We start from the raw sequence: 27,538 nt of genomic DNA, 5'->3' as shown, positions 1-27,538 counted from the left end.
ACCACTAATGCTTTCCTCAATTTACAGTACTTCCTGCTGTTCTAATGTGTAAAAAAAGTGTCATGAGTTGTACATACGGTAACTTCTTTATATGTTTGGTGACCATCAGTTATAACAGAGCATCATCTTCGATTCTTATGGTCTCCTCTCAGTATTTGGCAGTAACAGACACAGCTTTTATCTTAACACTATATCACTTTTGGAAATTAATACACAAGTCTAAAAGTCCTTTTATGTGTTCTTGAAGAACTAGCATAGCATTACATCACATTAAGCACATGCTTACTCAAACCTTAATGCATCTGAAGAAAAAAAAAGTTCTTTAATAACGAATAGTGGCTTAGGAGCGCATCCATTAGATTACCTTCCCAACACGTACTTCAAAGACAGAAGTAGTACAAATCTTGACTTCTGAATAAGACAAAGTAGCATACAAAATAAACATCTGACTCAAAGCTAAGTTTAGGCAAGTCTTCTCCTTAAATGATGGTGGGAGAAGGGAGGGAGGGGTTAAATAGTATACAGCATGCAAGCAGTGTCAAAAGCATGTGCTTGGTTTGGTGATACTAAGCAAAGCATGAGTTAGTGTTATACAGCCACACATTCTTGCTTTTCTCCCTTTCTCCACTCCCAGCTCTTCCACGTACAGTGATCACTGAACAAGCATATTAGGAAAAAAACCATTAAGTCATCTGTGTTCAGGGCACTGACATATTTATTGTGCATAGCCAACTATAATACAGTTGGTTTCGTTATGGACTTCTTAGAGGTCACTACCACAGTACCTACGGCAACAAATCAAAAACAACTTTGCTCCCCTCACAGGCCACAGGAAATGAGAGTTTGGATGGGGTGGAGGGAGAGGAGGAAAAGGAAGGGAAGAAAGGGGATACAGGATAAAAGTGTTTTCAATTTGAAAACAAACATACACATACTTGAATTCTGTCTTTGCACCCCTTAATTTTGACATTTCCTAAATGGGCACTTCAACTTTGCAGTCATAAACAGGCTCGTTTCTGATGACATTTCTAGGTGGTCATACACTAAGAAATTCCACAGATTTTATGCACAACTCAGCAGGACTGACGCACATTAGGGATATGAGAGCCATGTTGGTACTGGAGTTGCAACTTACTCTGCAGGTCACACAGCAGACTAAGCCTCAGGAAGATGAATAACTGAGGTCAAACTGACTCCTGTCCTCTGAAAGGGAACATCCACCAGTGCTTTAGACATTTCAGCACTCCTAAAAACTGCCCATCAGTTTTTGGCCTTCTCCTAACTGCTACTTACAACAAAGCAGTTTTATCTTCTCCTGCGCTGCTCGGGCAGCAGCGGCACAGGAAAGACTCTCCCTTCTTTTCTCCCTTGAATCTGGCACCCAACTAGTGACTGGCAAAACGGTTAGTTAGGACTTACAGGTACAAACTTTGGAGAGCATGCAACTGCTAAGCAGGCAAATACAAGATTCTGGAAAAAAATAAGAATCCACCAAGAAATGGCAAATTCTTTTGGAGGAAAGAAAGCATTTTTGAAATATAATTAAAGTAGCCTCTGACAAATTTTGAGCGAATGCCCAAAACATAGAGGTTTAAAGAATAACTATTACAACTACTTTATTGAAACAGCTTACAAGCCTTTTTGCTAGCCTCCTTCCTAAGTTTAAATACACTGTTACAAAAACTCTTGTAAAATGTTATGCAGCCTCAACACTTGAGTTACGGGTAGAGTGGGTAGTGGCTACACGCATATAACATGAATACTACTGAGGGTTGGGGTTTTTTGAATGCATTTTTTGAAGAACGGAGCATCATTTGTTTCAGTTAAGATCTGAAATGCCTGTGAACATCTTTTTAAAATACTAGTTTCCTTAGAAAACAGCAGTTCAGCACTATTTTCTTAAAATAGCTTTCAAATTTTAAATTCAAACTGAATTTGCACTGTGCTTACATTTGTCCAGTTACTAGTTTACAACCATCCGCACCGTACATCAACTCAGTTATAGTAGCTTGTTATCCTACTATGAACTTTCACCTCTTATTTATAATTCTCATCAAATTTCTAAGAATCAAGCAACACCTAACACTGAGTATACTAACACAAAAACTTGTTATTAGCAATATACACATTAAACTTCAGACTTGGACAATTCATTGGTGATGCACTTTTCATTACTCAAGACTGGAGAAAGACAGACTTTCACTGTCTGTTGAGACTTCTTAGTAATGCTTTTAATTAGTGTGTTTTAATGCCAGTAAACACCTACAAAGTTCTTTGAGGCTGTGCAATTCCTCAAGTCTAAACATGTCTGATTATAAAATATATTCTATCCTGCAAGCAAAGATGAATCTTGATTTCACTGAATTTCATTTTTGCTTCAAAACAATCATTTGCAAGAGCTATGAACATATTAAGTACTTAATCTTCCTAATCATGGCCACTTGCAATTCAAGGAATGTTTTAAATATTCACTACACAGTATCTTTTCATCTATAAAATTTTATCAGGATCAGTTTTCAACATAGTAGGCTATACAAGCTCTTCTGGACAACCTCAGTTTTTAAGTTTTTACATCAAGAAGGCTTTTTTTTTTTTTTTTTTTTTAAGTGAATAACTGATTTTAAGATATGCATATGACCATGTAATGGGAACACAGCCATAAGCGAAAAGAAAATAAGGTTAATCAAAAAATTCCCTTTAGGGAAAAAAGTCAAGTTACTGGAATACATTTTATCATATATATGACATCATCAGAACACCTCAAGATACAATATTGTGCAAGATAAGTGGTTTTGATTTATAAATTTAAGTACAGTAAGGGGGAAAGACTTAAAATTAATTAAAATAGCTGTTCACTTCAGTAACCTAAACCTATTTAAAATACAGTCAGCAACAGACTTCAGATTAGAGCTACGAAGAGATCTACATTTAGGGTATGTATAGTCTATTACGAAAGAAGCTTTTCCACTCTAAGTACTGAAACAGATTGGAAAAGTAGATTCCACCACAGAAACAGACCCTTGAGGAGAAAGCAGAAAGCATTCAAGACAGATCAGAACTTTTAAAATATGTTTACATTGCAAATAAATTGTTTGTTAACTGGACTTTTCAAGTTGCCTAGCCTGGACTGTGGACATTTGGATCTGTACAACTATATTAAAGCAGCAAGAAGTTCTTCAAGCCCAAACAAGCAAGCAAAACAAAGATTCACTTCAGAAATCAAGTGCATTTTAGTAATGTTAACTCATGCTTTAAAGTAGCAGAAAATGTTTCAGAGCCCTGGGACTCTACAGCAAGCTTAAGTCAAGCTGAAGTCAATTGCTTTCTCATTTCAAAAGTAATATGTAAAGATCTGTTTTAAGTAGTAAAAGCCTTTTCCCACCTTTATTATCACATTTCAGTTATCTACAATACCAGATGCTATTGTCAGTTGTGTTTGTTGGTTATAGCTTGGAAGCAGATAGTGACTTGCTCATCAAAGAGAGTCAGGTAGAAAGTCTGAAGGTAAGTTCTCCACGTTCTCATTTTTAAAACAATTGTTTAACACAGATACAGCCAGGTTAAGTAACCCATTGAAACCCAGAGCCTGAAATACTTCCAAAGCCTGATATGATTACCATCATTCTTCAGCAAGCTATGGGAAGCAAACAAGTCATCTGTCAATTCAGGGTAAAAGTCAATTTTGAAACAACACAGTACTTCCACAGAGTCCGTCTTATTTTGGCATTAATACAAACTCTTGAGCTTTGAAGAGGAATTCTTTAATCCAGAACTGAACCAAGGAACAGAGGATTTTACACTTAAGTGCATAACCAGAATGACCATATCTTTGTTAACCACATTAAATATTCAGCTTAGTTTTCCAACCTTAATAAGTGATATATTCTTTTAAGTGAGGTTACAATTATTCATGAAGAAATCAGCTACAGATTCCAAGTTAAAACACATTTAAATACCAAAATCCAATTATCAATAAGGAAGGAAATACATAACTTGTGGATTTATAATCCTCACTTTAGTCCTGAGATGAAGTAACAATTTTACAAAAAATTTCTCCACATGGGTTGGCAGCCACTGTGAGACAGCCCTTTAACGACCGTCAAACAAAATGGGGAAGCAGAAGGTGGGTGGTTTTTGTTTTTTTTAAAACGTGTTGAAATGGATCTTTTCTGGAACTACTATGAAAGAGTGCACAGTCTTTAGGAATCCACACATATTCCTATAAAGAAAAAAAAAAAAAGAATGAACAGCACACTAGGACTACATTTTTGTTATAGTTAACTATGCTTAAGAAATCTGAAGGCGAGCCTGAGCACCAGAAATCTTGCCTGTTTTTTCCCTTTCAACAATGCCAGGTAATACAAGTACCATGACTTACTTAAATCTGTAGACCATGATGGCTAACAGTTCTAATAATTAGCATGGCCAGGCTAATCACCACTGCAAAAAAGTCTGCATAGAACAATTTATCTTTAAATCACAGATTGCTTTACAGTTCAGAGTCAAGTCACCATAACTGAAGGCACACGTTAAAGTTCTGGGGGGGGAAAAAAATAATGTACGTGCTAAGCAACTAAAAGCAGTTTCTGAAAACAAAACACCCTCCTTCTCCCAAGCTAGCAGTGACATTTGTCCAGTTCTGGACAAGTTGGTTCACAAAGTTAGACTGGCCAAAACCTCACCTGATAGATGACATGACAAGTTTAAGTTGCCTCAGTTCCCTAACCAGACTTTATAGGATCATATTAAAACTGGAAACAAGGAGGAAGGCAGGAGTGCACATCAGAGAACCACAGCTGCTGTGTTTAAATAAATTTATTATGTAGTTTCATGAAGACTATAGTTTTCTAAAATGATTCAAATTAGGATTAAATATTACTAGTCTAATATTTCGCAGTACAATTGAACCACATTAGGAACTTGCTACCAGTGGAAGAAGGAGGTTTTGTCATTCCCCACAACTGCCGCCATGGTCCTCACCTCCTTAACCTGTCTCCTTCTGTTGCCTGCAGCATGATCAGAAGATGAAACAGTTTAAATGGCTATCTAAAATTAAAACAAACAAAAAAAAAACCCACACCACACACACCCAAATACCAGTCAACTGCAAATCTGCCTTTAGATGTCCAGATACTTGAGGAGATCTTACAGAGTATCATTAAAAGACTTCATTTTTCCTCTAAAATATTAAGTACATGTTTAAAAAACAAACAAACCCCCCACAAGATAAAGTGCCAAACAAGGATTAAAGCAAGAATTAAAAGTTTCCAGAACTTTTCACAGCACATATATAATTCAAAGTTTAGAAGGCTCATTAAGAGCCAGTAACACCCCTCATGTGTATTATGAGATCACCGGATTCATCACTGGTTGCTGTCCTATAACTTCTTCTATTATTACCACAGTTAACCCCGTGGAATTTTTAAACATTGGCTTGGACAATATCCAACATGAAAACGCAGGACAATTCAGCTTCCTCAGCAAAGTCTGGAGTATTTTTCCCAGATTTATTGACTGATCATTAGAAGCTCATTATTTACGAAAAAGACACAAAATAGCATTTAAATCTAATACGAACTATTGCATCAGAAGACAAGCACAGTTCTAATAGCTTTATTTGCCCAAACTATGTATTTATTCAACTCCAGCCTTTTGGCCTGAGACTAGACTGTCTAGATGTGTTTCACAGACTACAGACAATTATTATAATCTTTGAGTTTTGAAAATGCCATAAGCAGAAGTGCTAAGGTGCTGAAATGGCAAGTTTAAGTGCTATTTAGCCATCTACTTTTACTAGAATTCTCCAGTTAGGCTAGTTATTCTGAAATATCCTTTTCCCAAATCCCCAAAAGTCCATGCTGTAAAAGCAACGCTAGTGATAATGTACTAAATGCATGCTTAACAAGGCAGTTTCCTAAGTCTTCTTCACACTAGAAGAGGCAAGGCTCGGAAACTCTACCAAGCAAGGCTGATCGATGCAGCACGTACGAAGCCCGTGCCACAGCACTGCCAGTTGCGGCTGTTCAGTAGTTTGGAGTACTCGCCATCCCCTAACACCAGCTATTTTTGTACAGCCGTATCAGTCATCACTCCATATTTTAAAATGAAAACGTGCTTTCTTCGTTCTGAAACCATTTCTCAGAACTTCGTGGCTAAGCAGTAAAACCTCAGGTGGAGGGAGAATTTATACCGGTCAACTGAAATACTGTTTCCAAGGGACCTGTGCTTTCAGAAGCGGTATTTATCTGTTGAGTGTGCCAAAGGCAACCGAAGTGAACAGAAAGGAGAAGACAGCACCTACATTCCAGTAGCTCCTGGAGTCCAGCAATAAGCTCCACAAAATTAATGTCCTCCCTACACAGAAAAGTTTGTCAAGAGATTGACATTTCAGTGGCAGGTTTTTAACCCAGACGTATGTAGGAGAAGTATTCATAACCTTAGTTTGGAATTTAGAGAGCCAAACAACAAAAAGCTCAAGAGGGTTTTTTTTGCCTTGTCTCTAACCTAAGGTGTCAGGTTAACCTACCAAACTGCAAGAGTGGAAAGGAAGGAAGGGGATCTCTTCAGGTCAAATAGGCTGTGAAGACATTTTAGTACTAGAGACTGTGTGTTAAGAAGCTTCGAGACACACAAGCAGCCCCTTTGCTTTATTAGGCTGTTTGAACATGGCATTAGCCAAATCAGAATTGGACATAGGAGAAAAAAAGACTGAACTTGAGCACTGTCAAAAAAAGCTGAATAGAACAATCCTTGAAAATGCCTACAAGTAAGAACCGGGAAATCCTACCCCAACTCAGCAGAGATGTCTGATGTAAGCAGATTTCAGAGCTACAAGTTGACTTGAAATCATGACAATGAATGATGCCTGTGGAAAAGCCTAAATAATTAAAACACATTAGTTTCACAGATGCAGACATTACTGCTTCATAAAAAGTGGTTCAAACTAATACCACTATTTTCTGGAAACTCCAGGTTTCTATAAAACAGAAGATTAGAAATCCAAAATACAGAGTTCAAGAAGCCTACAGTATGGACTTGTATAACTGAAATGAAGCTTCAACCGGACAAACTATTTTGAAAAAATAATAGTATTTTCCATCTTAGATCCCAGTAGAGTGCAATACTCTGCAGCCTAATCAGTGCTTGCAGTGAAGTTAATCTCTTAACGTCCCTGGAAAGTGTTTTCATAGTCATTATGGGACTTATTCTCTTATTACCATCAGCAGCAGATTTATACATTTAGTTATTACTCCTTCACATCTGACAACAACGTAATTCAGACTGTTTTTCTCATCACAAGTAAGTTGAAGGAGGACAGTGCACTAGGGTTGTTTATTTGCAGATATACAATAGGAAATGTAGGATTTTTTTCTGATCTTTTAGAAGCAAAGCTGACTGTATTAGAACTTCTGAGTTAGAGACATTAGCTAAAGTTCCTACAGGAAATAGTAGAGAAATATTTCCCTTCTTGGGAAGTATCCCTCCTATTAGGGGGGAGAGTAGGGAAATTTTTATCCTAAGTAGTTAGAAGAAAAAATACCCAGCTCTTGGTTATGAAGTCTTCAAAGTTATTTTTCTATATATTTTGTGTGTCTCACAAGTGAATCTGAATGATATTGTCCTGCAGAAGCTCCAGATGCTAAGTTTTATTCCTTTTAGAAGTCTGTACACATGCCTATGCTATTCTCACATCCAGCACCCCAGTGGCACAAAGTCGCTCAGAATCAGTTTTAACTCATGAATTTGTAGATCGCCCCCTAAAGCTTACCTACAACCTAGCATTCTCTGTCCCCGCCCCCCCCCACCCCAAAATGTACTTGCTTGTGCTTAGCTAATGTCAAGCTGGGCAGTATTTATTTCACTTGAATTATTTTTGAAGTGTGTGCAAACTGTGGTCAGTGACAGAATCAGATGACACATGACAAGAGCAGGACAGACATTCGCCTCTGGAAAAGCACGCCAGGATGGTCCTTCCTTTAGCTTCACCAACTGGTTGTGCCTGCGTGCCCGTGCCTGTGCACACACCCCCTTCTAGCAGCGTGGCTATCGTGAAGCAACACCATCTATGCCAGGAGGGTTTACTAGGGTTGTTGAATGAAGCAAGTTCTTGGGTGGAATCATCTTTCCAATGAAGAGGGCTTTAAAAGCACAATGCGAAGGAGTGACATATATTGTCACAACTTATATATGGGGAAATGTGTATAGACTCAAGTTCCAGGAAACAGGAGATGTCAAGTGGCTTTACAGTTGCTAATCTTGACATATAAGCAAGATTTTATAGTGCAGAGTTGCTTACAAGCACTGTCTTGCTAACATCAGCTTCCTAGCTCATCTATAGGGAAGAGATCCTCAAGCCTCAGTAAGCATTATTTGAATTCTTTTAAGTAGCATCAGAATTTCCAGCCATAGGAACTTAGATTTTGAAGTCAAAAGAGATAATGTCAAATGGAAGTATGCTTACGTTCTCAGGTTTTAACAAAAAGCGTTTGCCTTCAATATTCAGTCTACATATTTAAGCAGGCATCACTTTTCATCTAAAAAAAGCATATTTACCAGCAAAACATTTGCTTATACTAAAACCAACCACAATGTTTCTTCCCCCTCATCTCTGCACCTGCAGGTGTAGTACCACTCTTAGTCAGCATCACTCCAAATTGCAAGGCAGGAGAAAGAGGGAAAGCACGTAGGAAACTCAGAGGGAGCTGAGGCTTTGCTTGGAATTAGCATAGACATTGCATAGAACAGAAAAAGAATATGGATAATCAACATTACTTAACATTTGCAGCATTAACGTTCAGATGACTATTTCATGTGATCTTAGGAGCTGGAGGACCTAAGCATTTAGGCATTAATATCGTCTTTTCTACCTTTAGAGAATTAATGACCTTAACAGCAAGAACTGTTTTACATCAGTGAGAATACAATTATCCCCAAGTCCAAGTATTGTTATAACTGAGGCAGAAAAATAAATGCGCCTCCTGTAAGGCATCACTGTCATTCAATTAAAAACCAGCAACACAATATGCCAAAGACGAGTTAGCAGCCTTGCTCTCATATTAAGATCTGCCTAACACTATGCTTTGCCACAAACTACGCCGTTTTATTTGCAAATACCTACTTTCACACTATGAAAAGCCACATCTATTGCGAACCACATCAAGAAACTGCAAGTAAACATTCAGCTGAGGCTCTACATAATCCAACACCACAAGCTCTCAACAAATGTTTTTACAGTACAGCCATTTATGGTAGCAGTAAAGGCAGCAAATAAAAGATTGGAGCAGTTTTACACTGCGCAGCTTCACTTCTCGTGATGGAGCTGATTTTAAGCAACAGATAAAAACATAATTTATATTAAACACTACATCGCAGACTAACCCTCATTCTTTAGGGAATTCAGAGTTTGAGCCAGAAGCACTTGCACTTTTCACTGTCGTACGCTGACGAGTCATGCAGACCTTAGGATCACTAAAAACCGAGGACTAATACCTTCTTATCATACGTTCTGTTTAACAGTACGTTAAACCAAGTTCCAAAACAGTTCTCTACCCACAGTTGGTTGCTGAGTTTTCTCTAAGGGAAAGGACAACTTAAAGATCAAATTTAGACTAAAGAGTTTGGACTGCCTCATTCAGAAGCACGCAGAAGCTACTAAAAAGGTAACAGTACTTTATTCAACCCTTAGTTCTATAAAAAGAGCTGGATGCTCAGGCAAAGCCCATTCTCTCCGGTGAAGAGCTCTTCTCATGAAACTCTGGGTGCTGTATTTTGTTGTTCAAAGTACAAGCGCTTCAGACATTAACACAGCCACAGATGGTGTGATGGCACAACACTGAGACAAGCGTTCTTCCCTGGCACTTCTACCAGCTCACACTTGTAAATGAAGTTTTGCCTAAGCAATTGACTAGTGAATTAATACTGCAAACAGGGCTTTAACATCAAAACGCTCTTCCTCCAATATAGGGCAAGTTCTCTGGAAGCTAATAAATGAATCTACAGAACTTAAGACAATCAAGACAACCCAAAACAAAACAAACGAACAAAAAATTAAGAAATATTAATCCTCTTCCCCTCCCCTCCCTCCATCTTTCCCTTGCCCATTGCACAACCCTCACACAGAAAATTTATGGGGGGCTTTTTGAACAAGAAAGATACAAACCTTTCGAAAAGGATATTTCTAGTGCTGTCTTAGCCAGTGTCCCAAAGCTTTATAGACTCCCTCCACCCAAAGGTCTTTCCCTTCCATTCTTTCCCTTCTTTTATACACTTCATTTCAGTGAACTGCCTCATCCCAACTAGAAAGTGGTGGAAGCACCACCGGTTTGTCTAGGACAGATCTCAGCTAGATTCAACCAAGCATCAGAGTACTTTTCTCCTCATCTTTTTACAATATCATAGCTTTCCATATCTGAACACACTTGAACCCATTTTGCTAATGGCTTCTCTCATTAGGAGCAAACCAAAAACTTCAGAGCCACACATATGCCCACATTAACCTTTAAAGTACAGCTCTTTACCAAAATTCACTTTAACAGGTTCAGATTATTCTCTCTCCTCTCCCCGCAACTCCTGTTTTGAATAAGATAGAAGCTTGTATTTCAGCAAATTAGTTTTCAAGTTTTAAAGGAAAATAAGAGATGTAGACCAGGAAAAGATTAAAGCATTTAGCACTCTCCCACACCGTACCCGTGTTGACCAGGTTGCCGTCCCATCTTCAAGATTGGTTCAAAAGCTATTTTTAGGCTTCATAAAAGCTGTAAATTCAAAAATTAAAAGTTCAAATATACACTCAGACACTTCAGTTTTACAATACTATATGGTTAGTCAAACAATTTGTTCGGGGGTTTCCAGTAAGGTGATTTCCCTTCTGTCCCCATGTGCTCTCATTCTTACCAAAATTTACATAACTTCTCAAATAAACTTGTTTTCTAAACTTATGAGCTGCTCTTAGCCTGAGCAGAACAGACAAATCACATGAGTTATTTAATTTACATCAGAGAATACAGGATGAGTTCTCCACATAATATTCCTTTACAGACATCAGTTGAGGAGAAAAGAGTCACTATCTGGAAAACACAGGTGCAAGTCCTATCAATATAGGTCACGAAAAGCATCAGTAAACACATTAGCTACACCATGAAGGTGCAAGTATTTCATGATGATCAAACTGAGGAAAGACAAGGGTTTATGAAAAATAAGCTGTTCATGCTAGTCATATTTCTTCACTTAAGGCAAGTCGGTTCCACTACTTGCCATTCTGAATCTCTGATTTTATAATCACTAAGTTGAAAAAAACTTGAATAAAATAAGCTACCTTCCTCAGGATAGAGTCTGTGGATAGCCTCTGTCAAAAAAGAAATTCAGCAATTTGTTCATTATTAAGATATTTTGCTGAAAAAAACCCTGTAAGGTAGTTATGCCGATATTCTTTTCTAACTCAAAGCAGATAGGATACTGGTATGAATCCAACTAACAGCACAAAAGTAACAGACTGGCATACAGGCTAGTAGGACCCTACCAGGAAGTTCCATCTTGCTTATTGGCTTAAGATGACAAATTAAACAGGCTATCAAGTGCCATGATCAGTTATAAGACATTAGTTTACAGCCTTTCAATTTGTTTGGTCCCGTAAGATTTTCCAGGAGGGAAACAGGTACTCTCAAGAGGCAAGCTTGCTCTTCTTACTTGCTTTTCACATGTCCTTGCAAAGCAATTCATACATTCCCCACCTCATTTCTGCAGAGCATAATCTGAGTAACACTTGATGCTGCAGTGCAGAAGGTACAGCAACAGAAGAATTAGCTATCCCATACAAAGTGCAAGACGACAGACAATCCAAGAGTTTCTGTTGCATAAAGTAATTATAAAATCCCAAAGCAAAAACATTAGAAATGAAACAAATTCAGTTCTCTCCTCCCCAAGCAAGTTAATATTCATCAAAACTGAGCAACTGATAAAAAAATTACCTGAGCTGAATTCATAAAATGTATACAGGATACATGCTGCAGCCCCTAGTTACATTATAAGTTAGCTGCACTTGGGAAAATAGATTTATTATTTATCTAGTTGGGAAGACAGCTTAAAACAACTTGCCTTGAAGGACAGCATACTCTCTCACCTACAGGAAATTCTAAATTTAAATTGTACTGGGCAGTATTTTTCCCTGATCAGACAGGCCCATGCAATAAAGTACAGCTTCCAATAAACAGCAAACACCATCATCTGATAGTTTACTTGAGCAAATAAGGACCCATGCAGGCATTCAGTTAAAAGGTGTAAAGAGCCAGCAACACAATAAATGCTGCCTTAAAATGTGAGAGCAGTGTGCAAAGACTGTCAATTTGTTTACTTTCAGAAGAAGGTTTTAGAATGCATGAGGGTTGATCTGAGGGGTTTTTTTATTGTTTTTTTTTAAAAACCTACTGCTATTTCCGCTCCCATATTCTGCCGAGTAGTGATCTTGTGGTAAAGGCATTCAGTGAAGAGAAAACAGAGCGCGGAATGCACAAGCAACCAGCCTTCTGCACTAAAACCACAGGAAAGCACGTTAGTTTCTCTCATTTTTATAGATTAGAAACAGGTTCTTCAACTTCATCATACTTAGAATAAAAGACTATTCAGTGTTATTCAGATTTCCAGTAATCACAGGTGAAGTCTCAGGACAGCCAGTACATCAATATGAGAAGAAGAAAGCCTCTGGGACACCTGATCTTTTTGTTATTTAACTCTTACTTAGCCACGTTTGAACATCTCTAAACAAAATATTACCACCGCAGACTTGTGTCAGCTTTTAATGTGTAGCAAAGCCAATTTTAAGATACTTTAAAGGGCAGAATGGATGCTACCAATTCAGTGCAAGTGAATTTTTTCTTTTAAGCTTTCTTCCAGCATTAGAGAATGTTTCAGTCTAAGTCTAAGTTCTCCTGACTTATTTCCTGTGTGTGTATTAATAGCAACCTTTCATAGTTATCAAAAACAATTAGATGGGTTGCATACATTTCCAACTTGTTGAACTACCTGTTTCAGGTTTCGGAAATGACTGTCAGACCCTAAGATAAAACATAAAAGCAAATCTAGGAATATCTTCCTATGAATCTCCATGTTAGCCAATTGCTAGGATAGCAGGTCGTAATTGGTTTGCGTCAGCCCACACAAGGTACTAGTACGAAGGCTAATAAAAAGTTAGCTCTCCAACTCTGAGGTGTTCAGTTAGCAAGAAAAGAACTTATGACACACATGGGAATTTGTCCGGAGAGTAAAGTAACTTGAGTCCCTTTCACTAGTTACGCTTAACATAATTTCCTTGACTAAAGAGAGGTATCATAATCCGTTAAAGAAAGAAATGACAAAGATGGTAAATGCCTTGTTGAACAGTATAAAGTAATCCCATTAGCATCTCATAATAACCACTAACACTAGGAAATCTGAAAGAGATGCTTTAAATTTCTCAAGCTATTCAATTAGCATAAAAGTACTCCCATGTACAAACCAGCTAGCTGAAGTTTATGTAGTACACTAAATTTTTAAGTTTTAACATAAGCTATTTAACTTACAAAACTAAATCTCAATCATCTAGTCGGAAGCAAGTGACTGCAGCTTAAATTATTCACCTTCTGCAATCAGACTGAACAAATTCTTCAAAATCACCATCCCTTCCCTTACCCAGAGAGGCAGCCAGCATCTTTTTGGGGAGATCATTTCAAGAAATGCAAGGCTTTGTTTATTTTCAGAAGTTTTTGAATTTAAGAATACTTGTAAATTGATGAAACGCATAGAACACAGAATTTCAATATGCAATTTCAGCTCTTAAGGAAAAAAACACCCCACCTCTTAAAACCTTAAACCTTTAGCAAAATCCCCAAATTCCAGCTACACAAACTCAGCTGGATTTTAAGATCACAGGTCACAATTATACAGACCTCAAATTAGCATAGGTTAGATTATTTTCAAATTCTGACCATAATTTGCATATAGGTATTACATACACATATAGAAAAAAAAAGTGAACTATTTTAATATCTTAATCAGTTTCTTTTTTGGGAGAAGACCACTGGAGTGTCAGTCTAAATATTCAAGTCCTCCCACAAAACAAGTCAAAGCAGCTGTGGAGGAGGGGAAGCCACTACTAAAAATGTGTGGAATGTAACCTACTTGGAAGAAAGCAGATAATATGGGACAAGGATGTAGACTGTTTAAGTTGTAGAGACTCTTTTCCCATACAAGCTCCGCCAACAGATATTAGACAATTTCAGATATTTGACTTTTTACAAACATTAATTTCATGAACATTTGTAAAACAAATAGGACTTCAAATTAGTTTCACAGACAAAAAACTGATCAAGTCCTCTGATAACCTGACACACTATATCAGCCCTAGTAAGTGCAAAAACTTCTAGACAGCAAAAGAAAAGAAGCATCTCCAAAGAAGATAAAACGCTTTCTATAGTTAGTAGATTTAGGCCACTGGAAGAGGGATTCAGAAGTTTTCCAGCTTTTAAATGTCCCTGTGAAAATTGGAACACTATCAGTTTAAAAACCTCTCTCCTCCTACAAAGCAATGCTCTCAGAATTAATCAAACAGTTCACCTATTGATGGGCAATGAACTAATTTTCAAGCTTAGTGGTCTGAGATATGCACAGACACTTATTCTCATCAGACGAGTTAGAAGACCGCAAAAGCTTGACGTCTCAGAGTTGCCTTGACATTTGCAGCTCAACCTGAATGAAATCAACCCTCTCGTTCTGTGAGCTGATCTGACACAGACACTATGAAGAAAGACCTCAGCTGAACACCCTTTTATCAGAAGATAACAGGACTTGCTCATCAGTACTATATACAGGAGGTACTCTGCAAGTTGCCTTATGTTTGCTCTAAATGCTAAGAACAACTGCTCTCAAGCCTCCTTCTCCATCTCGAGCAGAGCTAGAACAACAGGCTGACTTCCCCTAGCTGCACAAGGCTTCACGCAGCCCTACGCACATTTTTTTCAGTGGTTAACCCTGCTGAAGAGCTGGCTGCCTGTCCTAGCCCTCCCCCACTCACTCTGCCTGCACACACGTATCAGCATAAGTATGACGGTCCACATTAGCTACCGAAGAATTGTACCTGGAATTCTGTGATCCTGTTTAGAGCATGACCCCACAGGCAGCCAAAGGAAGTTATGAACTGTGTAACTGCTACAAGCAGAAGTCTCCTAAACTATCCTTGCTGCTTAAGACCTGTTTTAACATAACATTTAATACTAAACCATGTCAAGAAGTTACAGTAAGCAGCACAATTCTCTTTTGATGACTTCTTTAGCAGAATGCCTCTAGATGATTGCTCCTCCAACAATCCAGGTATGGAAAACAGCTTAAAGTTTAGTCACTGCAGTAATCAAGCAACAAGAGGAGAGCTGTAAGGTTTGTACTTTGACAGTTCAGTAGTATCATTTGTACAACCTAAAGTAATATTGCACCAACAGCTAGAGAAGTAGTTAAACAATATACAAGATTATTCAGAGGTTTAATGTGCCTTTTTCCTTAGTTTATGAGAAGCGACTGCTAGACCTAGAACACCTAGAAGCACAAGCATCTGAACCAACAGTAACCAGTCAACAACACTGTCACTCAGTGACAACCTCTTAAGAGGCAGCATTGAAAAAGAAAGGCAGGATGTGTTCCACCCACTTTACCTGGACTGCCTCCGTGTCACCAACAGAATGCTTCCGTAATAGAAGGAAAGAAAAATCTCCCCTACGGAGACAGAAGTTATACTTCCATAGTTTAAGACTTCTTGTTTTCATATCCTCAGATTACAAGACAAGACACACTCAGCTTTACAGAGATGCTTTACCTTGCATGTGAGAGTTTAACTGATTAAACCTAATGCCAAGAAGAATTTTGACCTCACAGACATACTTCCCAACATGAGGGTCTGAAAATTGCTTCATTCAACAACCTATTGTTAAGTTTTCTGAATTCATGGAAGTACTATGAGTGCTGCTAAGTTGTCCTTAACATACTGATTTTAAGATTTTCATTTTTATTTTTTTAAGAAATTCTGAAACACCTGTCCTATAAACTAAAATACAGAGCAGCTATAGCAATTACTTCATAAGATTACTGTAAGTGACTAACCAAATACCTACTATTATTGACAGAGGTGAATGAGTCTGGACATGACCTTTGACTGACAGTTTTTAGTAGTTCACTACCATGTATTTCTAATATCAAATTGAAACCTATGTGTAAAAAGAAGGTCAGTTAGTAAGTATGTATGCACAGAAACAAGACTGGGAATACTCAGCCCTTTACTTGCTTTGAGAGTGGCTTGTGATTCAGACAAACTGAAGCAGACCTTTCAGGCTCTGATTTACCTGTTGACTTTGCACTTAACTAGGTGTACACAGCTGGAAGGAAAGAATAAGCTTCAATTCAATCTCACCTGAAAAAAAAGTCAATAAATGCAATTTGTGTTGCAAAATCTTGCAATACCCAAGCATCCTCAGAAACTCTCAAGGATCAGGAAAACAAACTGCATTTTAATGCTGTCATTTCAATACTCAGAAGACAAATCTTAAAAAAGCTAGCAGACTGAAGTGATTTTAAGAGCCATTGCATAACCTATCATTATTTTGCCAAACACTGATCATGTAAAAGCTCCCAGCTTTGAAATAATCACACTGCAAATGACTATTAGACGACCACTGCCCAACCCCGCACGTGGAAGTGCACACTCCTTGGGAAACATGGAAAGCCCATACTCTGGGGCTGGAGCCCAGCAAGGAATTCTCTCCACCCATAATACTTTAAGATCCAAAACAGAATCTCAACCTGAGAACTCCCAGCAAGGCGAGAACCTGTGTCGCATTAATGAGGAGCATCAATAAAGGGAAGTCAGAGTATGGGAAAGCAAAAAGGGCACAGCAGGTACCTTTGTGTCTTGGAAATCTCAGTCAGGAAATGTGGTCAAGATTCAGAGAGGTTTGTTTTGGGTTTGGGGGCAAGGCAGGAGAATAACACACAAGCATAGTATGTTTCTGGAGGACTTTGCAGACAAACAACTAGAAGAAATCTTAACAACCAACTGAGATTGCAAGACAAAATTAAAAACAAACTGATAATTGTGTTCTTAGTAATGCTGGGTTTGGTCATGCAAGGCCAAAATCCTGTAAACATATCACTTGCTTATTTACTGCTTTTTGCTAACAAGGACTTGTTAGTGTGAGCTGGTAGAGGAAAACCTTGTATGCATATTTAAATAGTAGAGCTGGTAGCACATTACAAATATACTGTCAACAATGACTTTTTCCCCATGATTATGAAGGACCTTCTTAAAAGGAAAGACACATGCAGAAATATTACTCCGGATGTACAATTTTGAAACACTCATACCTACAGTATGTATTACTGTAATCCCACTTCAGTTCCTTACATAGGAAAGTGACCTGTTAAACACCTTCTATTATGAGACTTGCTCCATCCAAAGATGTCAGATTCTTCACAAAGATTTATCATCAGCGTCCTACCTTTTCATGCTCTACTTGCCATATAAGAAATAATATTCAGATTTGTTTGCAGGTTTACAGATTTATACCTGCTTAAATTGGGAATCCTGAAGATGCTCTGTGGCATGAGCTGAGCAAGTTAGTTTTGCTAGAAGGGCTGAAACTGAACATCTTGTAATGGCAGCGATTTTAAAATTCCACTTTTTCCTAACAAACATAACTAGTGACTCAACATTTTAAATCACTACCGTTGCGGACTACTCAGAACAGTACTGGAAAAATAATTCCCTTACTCATTTAGGGGAAGGAACCTCAAGTTTATTTTCTGGCTTAAAAAACTTGAGGAAAGCAATACACACGATAGTTATGAACATATACCTAAGGTAACTGCTGCGAAATAAAGCTTCTTATAGATCCTTCTGCATAAGGATTGCTGTAGAATATTTCAGTTGTTATTGTTGCACTAATTTTTTGGCTTGAACTGTAGCATTTTTATATGCTAACATCTAGTTAATTACTAACGCACATTGGTCCTAGCAACTGATACTTCGTGTGACCTTTAATAGAGTACTTCTGCATAGATTCTACTATCTAAAGCACTAACTACTAGCTAGATTCACCACATGCTATAGTTTGAACACAACCTCTTGACACAGAGACCTTGGTGCAGGTCTGATTAAACTAGCACTACTGCCAGATGAAGCTGTCTGCAGAGTTGCACAGTGAACCAGACAGGGTAACTGATCCTGGGTAAAAACATTCCTTGGTTATTTTTAAACTCTGTGGAGCTTCAGTGAACTAGATGGAGTAAACAGCTATATTGGTACAATTGCTGTGGCAATGCAGGGACCTGCAGAGCATTCTTCCTTAATGGTAATACTAGCTTATCAAATTAAACTCTCAATTACAGCAAAATCCTGTTCTTCAGTTTGAAATGTAAAAATTTCATTTCCCTAGCCTTGCACCTCCCCACTGGCTGTCCGCTTTATTAAAGGGCAAACGAATTATCAACTTGGCCTCACTTTCAAGCCACTTCAATTTCTCCACTGTGTTGCTCCTACCTGCTGACCATTTCCACATGTTTCTCATGTCTCACGTTCTCATCCCAAACACAGCATTTGCTTTCCTTTGCGTGTTAGGTGGGTTCTACATAAGCCTCTAGAAATGTACTTTCTCTTTCAAAACCTTTCTTTATGAGCTTTCACCATTGCTACAATCCACACGAAGATAAGGCAGTCACTGAGCTAGACCCCACGCTGCCCTACTGTCTCCTGCCGTATGGCTGCGTAGTTGCATGTTATGCAAAAGTTACCAAGGAACTCGCCATTCAATAGGATCTCGATCCATAACTGGAACTTACAGCACTTCCTGACCTAACTAGAGAAGTGCATTAAAATCCTCCTCAGTAGCCCTCACCCAACTTAGGTTTGAGGCTCTGCATATACTTCAAGGCAGCTAAAGTGCAAGTTCTATAGCCTTTTATCAGAGACTGATAAGAAACCATAATCTCACTTTAATGAGGGGCAGTGTTGTGCACAACATTTGATCACTCACAAGATCAAGCACTTAAAACATGAATACATTACCCTTCTTTAACTGTAAATACTCTGTGCACTGCATTCCACCCCAATCCTCTTAGAAGTAACCCAGTAAAAGCAAGCAACCTACAAAAAAAAGTAATTTTAATCTTATGGAAGTTCCATCTAAAAGCAGTAATAGACATCAAATAGCCTACACATTTGACTTTGGCACTCAGGTATGCGACTAGTTTAAGTATACATGTGGTGTGTCCCTGGAGTAAGTAAGAAAAGGCAAAGCAAGCAGAGCTAGTAAACATCCTTTTTATCTGCTATCTACTTCAAGCAGTTATGTTATAAAAGAGAGGAAATAAATATTTTCTTCCATATTACCCATTATTTATTATGGCTAATACCCATATTACCCAAAGCAGCTTGCAGGCTATTCCAGACCCAAGCTGCAACCACACTTAAGCTGTGAGAACATAAAAATGGCAAAGAACATAAAAAAGGAGCTGAGAAAAAGATTTTGGTCAAGATCACAGGGTACCTCTCTCTCAGTGCAAGAAAGATGCAGTTCAAGACAAGTAGGTAGGGCCTCACTCACTGCTTATATGAATAATTCCCCCATCTAGGAGCCAATTCACTTCTCCAAGTTTGTAATGACAGGTAACTATGTATCTGTCAGCATTTTAAAACAAGACCCCGGCAACTTCGTCTGGCAAACCATTTTTCTGGTAAACACTGCCTACTAATATTATTTGTGATTAAACTATTTAATCTGAACCCCATTCACTCTACCTCCTTCAGTAAGAATTTGTCTAGGTTGGCCAAAGCTACACTCAGAAATCTCTGGGACACATTATATGCAAAGCAATTGGGAAAAGTCAAAAAATTAAGAGCAATTACAATTGTGATTTCAGTTTTAATATTGATTTTACATACACCTTGAAATGTAACAAAATAAATGCTGCATTTACTTGGAATATTACATTTTACTGAGTACTTACGGTTATAACTGAACATAAGGACACCAAATCAGTGAAGTTAAGCAGTCTGAACCATTGCAACGGCTGTTAAACTAAGAAGTTATCCACTTGTGTTTATACTAGTCTAGTCCTGAAAAGTGAATAATTTAGGAAGGCCTGCAAAAAGCCTAGCTGCCTACCAGCTAGCCAGACTACCACTGTATTCTACTTAATGAAGCTAGTATTTATTTCAGAGTACTTCAAGGAGTTAAGTTGCAATGTTTTTAGTGCTAGTAACGCTTTTGGTAAATACAGACAAGTTATAAATCTTTAAACTATGCAAATATAAACTTTTTAGGTCCTCCAAAACTCCCCCAATACAAGAGTTGGACTGAGCCAGGCCACCTTCTGCTCCCACTGCTAAAAAGTGGAATTCACATTGCCCTCAGAGCTCCAGACAAAACTGGAACGGGGAGTCTCTCCTCTAGAAAGGAAAGGAAAACAGAGCTACTTGCCAGCAGCTGCCTGTTCATCCCTGAAAGTGCAAAGGGCACAGCAATCCATAATTCCGGAAGTAGTGCCAGTACTCCTTGTGCAAAAACCAAAAGGTACGTCAATAATGACTTACTATACAAGCAGCTGCCACTAGGGGTTAATACGTGGAAAGGTGCTGCCTGACCACACTGAGGGCTGGTTTACAATATCTCAAAGGAATTTCACTTTGGGAAAGGACCGTAAATTCCTCAAAATAGGAATGATCGGTATCTAAAAATTAAAGCCCTATTCAGACTTTATGTTGGCCTTTGAATGCAAGCTCGGTTCTACCCTATTCATATATTAACGCACGGTATCTCTGCTGCCTAAGTTGTGATGCGTCATACCATTGCTAGAGCCCTTAAACACCTCTGCTTGGCGCACCCTCCCGCACTCTCCAGACAGCGCAAGCAAGTCAGCGTACTCCCTCCATCAGTTGATGCTGTTCTTTGCGACGCCTAGTCAATAATATCAGACAGTTCCCTGGGGCAACTGCACAGCTTAGTCCTCTGAACGAGCTGTCATGTATGCATGACACTAACGTATCACACTGAATACTCGGCAACTCTTGGCATATTTTCAACTCTGAACGTTAGCTATACTAAAACACTACCATGCAATCCAATGCCTCTTTCTTGCCTGCAAGTTAAGCCAGAAGTTATCTGCTACATTTGTCAGACAGGCCGTAGATCTACAGCTAACCCAAGCAAGAGAGCTTTTTTTGGTAGCAGTATTATGGGAAGCCAGGAGCCCCGCAGTTCAAGTTTCACAAGAAATGGAACAACCAGCCCTTATTATTCCAGGCGACTGCATCACAAGGGCTTTGGGCTGATTGGGATTTTCACTTCTCACCTTCCCCCCTCCTCCCGACACACGCACGCTACCTTTAACCTCAACAGATGCCAACACTAAGCTAAGCTGGTCATTCTCCTGAATTGTATTTTGTCATCTTGGGTTGCACTGTACTACTTACAGTAAAAAGGCCCCATTCTTTATCAAAATGTAAGCATACCAGCCCTGGCATAGCCCTACAGGAATTTGCAGCCTGGAATTCATGGCATTTTATTCCTTTGAATTTTATGGGCTTATTTGAAGAACATTTTCTTGATGGTCAGCAACGTTTAGTCAAGAGTACCTAGAAACAGCAGAGGGATTTAACACATCCACCAAGTAGAGCATACTAAAGTGGTACAGACCACAGACATCGGGGGCTGTCAAACATCCAGCATGTCGCCTCAAACACCAGCTGCATTTTCAGTTGCTGCTCTTCAATCTGCTTTACTATTCTACTTTACAACTTCACCATAAAATTGAGAACAGGCTATTTTCTTGCCCAACAGCTATACCAGAGATAAAAGATACTTTCAGATAACCCCCCTTTAACTTTATTTCTAATCAATGAGAACTAACATTCTCTTTTCTTTTTCTAAGCTGCTAATGCCAAAAGAAAGAAAAACCATATATATGAACACCTGCTCATGACCCATCTGCAAGTCATATATGCTTGCTTTTAGACAAATGCCTGATACAGGCATTAAAGAGTCAACAAAACTACATCCAGTTCATTTTACTCACTTGTTATCAGCAACACAATCAGCTCAGCTGTAATCAGAATTTTTAACTGACAATTTTAAGAGCAGTAGAACTACTTTACTTTGCAAACCTGGCAGTAAAAAATTCACTTATAAACAGAACATGATCTCAGTATATGAAAATGAAACAGACCCCTACATTCATTTTATATTTACATTAAGCATTTTAGCAGTCTTAAGCATATTGTTGCATTACCATATTTAACATGAAGTTGATTGACAAACCAAGCTCAACTCAGCTGAACTGAGTTACATCCAATCAATACCATCTCAAGGGTCCCGTGACATTTATAAATGAGCATATTCTTGTAAGTCATTGAAGTCTATTCAGTACACAAAATTATACATGTATTTGTCACAAAACAAAATCTATAGCTCTACAAAGAGGCAAAACAGTATGATAAATAATTTTAACATTCTTCAGAGAGGTTGAACATCTCTTGTCTGTGGAAAAACATTTCTGATCAGAAGTATCCACTATTTTGCAAAGCAGATAACTTGAAACATCAGTGGCACTCTTACAGTGTACAGCTAAAACTAACTATACATTGTTCAGTTTAACAAAAAAATGCATGAAGTAAATGGCAACTGTGAGTTAAAAAAAAGCAGAGGGTGATTAAGTATTTGCTAGCCTGTACTCCCTTTGAGCAAGGAAACCTAAATGTTACAAAGGGCTGAGTTAGAAGGGAATGTGGGGTATTTTGTGACAGACCTCTGCATGACAGCTGGAGAAAAGCTATTGCGGCAACAGCTGTGTGCTCGGTACAGCTCATAATCCCAACTCCTTCAGCCTACCAAGGGGCCAGTTAACTGGCTGCAAGTTATTTTAAAAGTTTTCTGCCTCTCTTTTGGGATATGAGCACGATGGATTATTTGTTTACTTTTAATAAGAGAAGGAATGCTAAGTTCTAGCACTCACAGTTTTAAAGTGACTGTGGTATAAAGTTCAACTATAATTCACTGCTGCTTGCTTCAAGTTTATAGTTATGACAAATCCCATCTACTCATCTCTACAATTAGAGTTTCTTCACTTCCTGTCTTAACAGTGCACAGACTGCACAGCAGTAAGTTCATATATCACATCCTGATTTAAGGGAAATGATCATAAAATTTCCAGGATGAATTCCTGGTCCACCAACATCAATATCAGGCTCCGTTTATCTCCCCAGAGGAAGAATTTTGAGAGACAGAACACACCAGTCATTTAACTGCTGAAAGCTTTGATCTGTTAATCTGTGGTCTAAAATTTCCCCAAGTTGTAAGATGAACTTCTAAAAAGGGAACACAAGACCACATGCAATTAAACACAAATGAATAGTTACGTTTCTCGTACCATTCTTAGTACAATGTACTAATTAGCGCAAAGATGCTAAACCCAGTCTGTAAAACAACTTCCATTATATGACATGACTTCCATTATATTGCTTTTCTCACTCAGCCTCATTACAAGAATGCTGTTGTTTCAGCCCAGATTTAAGCACAACAATTTTCAGGAACTGATACTCTGCACACAGGAGCGCTTACATGCTGATCGGTACCACAGGAAGAGTTCACCTCGGCAACTGTTACTATTGTAAGAGCTGATGCTATTGGTTTCCCCACCAACACCTAAAGAGGGCTGGAAAGGAGGTACTGTACACAAGATAGCCAGCAAAAGAAGTAAGTTAAAGTGGTTCTCTGCATTCTCAGCTTCTCTTTTCTCCCTTTCATTTATTTCATCTGAAATGAAGGAATAATTTTCCCATTTTCAAACATGAATCCCCCTTAGTCTTTCAAAGATACAACATAAATCAACAAATAATCTCAAAGCCGCACACCTTCCCATGATCTCCTATCACCACTGTAGCCTTGTTTACTGGAAAATACTAAGAAGCACTGAAGGTAGAAGCAAGAGAAAACAAATCACTTACATAGAATAAACATTCTTAAGTACTGATTTACAGAAAGTTAAATACAGGATTATAGGAAATCAAGTCTAAATGTGGAAATACTTGCTACTACCAGTAAGAAGAAACTTTCCCTTTTAAGCTTCAAAACTAAAACAGTGAGAGCCACATTTTATAACACAAGCAACAGAGAAGCAAAAGAACTGAAATCCCTGACTGACATCAAGATTTGTCACGTGGCCAAATCTAGTACTAGATCCATGTTTTAGGGAAGGCAACCCTCTGAGTTTGTTACTTAATCCTAAGAAATTCCAAAAATGAAGCATGTGGCTTGCTTGTAATCAATTTTAAAGCAGTCTGGAGCAGTTTCTATGCAGTCTTAAGAGACAAACAACATACTTGGCAATACACTTGCCACACAGAAGCTACAGAAGTGGTTGCACAGCATAACTTGCACAGCACACACACTTGATAACATCATAAGCATTAAGAGCTCAGAAAGATACGGTGGTATATAAATTTCCACCAAGCCTCATCTCTTGTTATCCATAATTACATAGCAAGTACCGAAACAAGACAAAACTTTTCTTTATGGCACCTGAGGCTGTGCTCAAAAGGCATTTATTTCCCAGCTTTCTTCTCCCCCGCCCCCGTTTAGAAGGTTGGATTTTCTGCTAAAGATCACTTTGTAGGAGCAAGATTTTATCTCAAGATTAAGCAGCTGAGAGGGCAAAAAGATGTAGATGAGTACAGATTGACAATAAGTTATTTTGAATAATTCATCCTCAATACCTCAGCTCAATACTACAGTGCTGTTTGCTCATTACTCTTTAAACTATTTCTTTTTCCTGCTATTAACGTGAAGAGATCCTTATACGTGACAAAACAGAGAGGTTCCTCGTTTGCAAATCTTGTTTGAAAGACAAGTGTCAGCTGAAGCATTTGAACCAAAACTTTTATTTCTACAGGGACATAGCCCAAGCTGTTGGTTTATTTAAAGAATGAATTTCTACAGGAGCTGAAACACTAAAATGATCCAGTATGCTGCAGAATCTTATTGATATTAAAGTAAATGGAGGTACCAAGGCAACATGTGGACTTCGCATTTTTTTCCTCATGTCTTTAATAGAAATGACAGCATCTTTACATCTTCAGAATTCAGTAATGAAACAGTTCATTGATTTCAAGACCTGTCCAAATATAAAGTATCTTTCATCAGACATCATAATAGTCAATATTTTAAAGTACTGTGTTTTACAAGAAGTGGGTAGTCTAACATTCCACCAGGGTTGGAATATAATTCTGCAGTAAGTTAAAATTTGCAACACAGACCAAGTACAAGACCTTATAAAGCTGAGAGTCCTGAAAGCATCACTCCCTCTGTGGAAGTTCACTCTAGTTGATAGCCCATATCCATAGCTTGATAGTCAGCTGCCAAGTTAAAATTGTCCAAAAGCTTTTAACATAGCCAAGGACTATTCACAAATCCATTCAGCAACATTTTCCAAGACACTACCACTTCAAAAATGAACTTAAGTCATGTTCAGCTGCACATATTACTGTCACGATTAGTTAGATGCCCACAAGAACATGCAGGCAATACCACCTAAAGCAATAATACTGTATTTAAGTGTGAATGGCACTCTAAATCTCAGCTTCAGTCAACCACTGAAATTAATTATCTGTCTGTACAAGCAAGGAAGAATTCAATCAACACAGCAAGAGAACTGTGAGTTATTCTAGTCCTATCACCTCCAAACAGGCCAGTCAGTCGTTATCTTACAGTACTGACAAGATTCACAGAGACTCAGTATCTTAAATATGGTACCTGACCAGCTATCTACATGCCCCATGTGTAACAAATACTTCCATTCCATCTCATATGCACCCTTCAAAATAATTTTCCAAGAACTGGACCTCTTAAAGTATCAGTTATTGGAATGTCCTACAGAATATAACTGATTTTTTAAGTGTTCAGTTACCCAATACTTACCCAGATTTTGAAAGTACAGTTTTCTATGCAGTTATTTAGTCTATGCTGCAGAGCCTAAATTCTCATCAGAATATTACAGCTGATGAACACAAGGATGTGTGTATTGGAGAAGAGACTCTGAAATCAAAAATGAGTCTATTTTCAATCAGATCAGCTGCTCTAACAAAATGTTCTCTGAAAATATCATTGCCCTAAGTGTTAAAAGGCAATAATCTGTCCTGATGTTAGAAAACCTATCTTAACAGTAGGTATCAAGATCTCTTCTCAGTAGAATTAAAGAAAAAAGCAAACAAAAAAGGTCATTCTCTCCAGATTTGCTACCCTGCTATCAACAATACCAACAAACAAAACACAAGTAGTTGTCTCCTCCACCCACCACAAAGAGGCAGAGATAGATTAATGATACTCCCATGGCAGCAGCAGCAATGCTAAAAGCGACAGCACAGAAGTGCAAGATAAATAACAGAGGTACTGCTGAATTAGTGGCAGAAAAGGGAAAAGGGCCTTTCCTCATAAGACTGTTATGCACTGGTTGCCTCACCTTTTCTGTCACGTTTCCCTATATCGGAAATCAATAGGGAAAAAAAGTTTAATTTTTAGACGCTTAGGCATGCATCGGCGGCAAGGACTGAGAGGTACAGCGGGCGGGAGCCGGCACAGCGCGCCCCGCAGCTCTGCAACTACTTCTCTTACTCGGCCGAAAGGCGCCTCAGGAGCCTCCCCGGCGAGGCCGCACGGACACAAGCCAGCACGGCACCGGCCGGGCGCGCTCCCGCCGACGTCGCCGCGCCGCGGGTCTGACCCGGGCCCCCGGCGGCGCCGCTCGGGCAGGGCGGGCGGCGGCTTCGCCCCGCGGCGCCGGCCGCCTCCTCGCACGGCCGCGGCGCCGCCGGCCCCGCTGCCGGCCCCCGCCGGGGCCCCTCAAGGTCACGGCGCCGCCGCTCCGGCTTCCCGCTGCCGCCCGGGGCCGCGCCGCGCCGCCTGCGCAGGAAGGGGCAGCGGCGCCGCCGCCCCGCCTCGAGCCGCGGCCGGGAGCGCCCAGGCCCCGCCGCCGCCGCCGCCGCCGCCGCGGGCAGCGCAGCGCAGCGCAGCCCCGGGCGGCCCCTCGCTCACCTGTATGAACTGGATGGTGAGCGCCGACTTGCCCACGCCGCCGCCGCCCACCACCACCAGCCGGTACTTCTCCTGCCCCGGGCCGTCCCTGCAGCCCGCGGCCATGGGGGAGCCGCGCCGCCGCCGGTCCGGCCGCCTCCCTCCTGCCGCCGCCGCCCCGCCGCCGCCGCCGCCTCGGCTCGCCGGGGCCGAGCAGCCGCAGGCCCCGCCGCCGCCGCCGCGCTGCGCCCCGCGGAGTGCGCCGAGCCGAGCCGAGCCGCGCCGAGCCGCAGCGCGCAGGCGGGGCGGGGCGCGGGCGGCGCCCGCTAATGGCCGCCGGGGGCGGGGCCCGCGCATCAGTATGCTAATTCAGCCCGCGTATGCATGGAGGCCCCGCCCCCGCCGGCCGCGTCAGGCGGCGCCCGGTGAGCGCCTCTGCGCTGCGCTGCCTTGTCCGCCAGACCCGC

General features: G+C 39.8%; 1 protein-coding gene across 1 annotated transcript in view; it reads right to left on the bottom strand.

The window, feature by feature from the left end:
- Positions 1-27,236, bottom strand: part of RRAS2 (RAS related 2) — a 47,802-nt gene extending 20,566 nt beyond the window's left edge. Inside the window, exon 1 of the mRNA XM_067296091.1 lies at positions 27,093-27,236. Coding sequence (XP_067152192.1) covers positions 27,093-27,197 — 105 coding nt within the window. The 5' untranslated portion in view covers positions 27,198-27,236. The remainder of the gene's footprint in view (positions 1-27,092) is intronic.
- Between the last annotated feature and the right edge of the window lie 302 nt (positions 27,237-27,538).

This window comes from Apteryx mantelli, chromosome 4, assembly GCF_036417845.1.
Source record: "Apteryx mantelli isolate bAptMan1 chromosome 4, bAptMan1.hap1, whole genome shotgun sequence".
Classification (NCBI taxonomy): domain Eukaryota; kingdom Metazoa; phylum Chordata; class Aves; order Apterygiformes; family Apterygidae; genus Apteryx; species Apteryx mantelli.
Note: the sequence above shows the minus strand (reverse complement) of the source record. Positions and strands in the feature narration are given on the sequence as shown.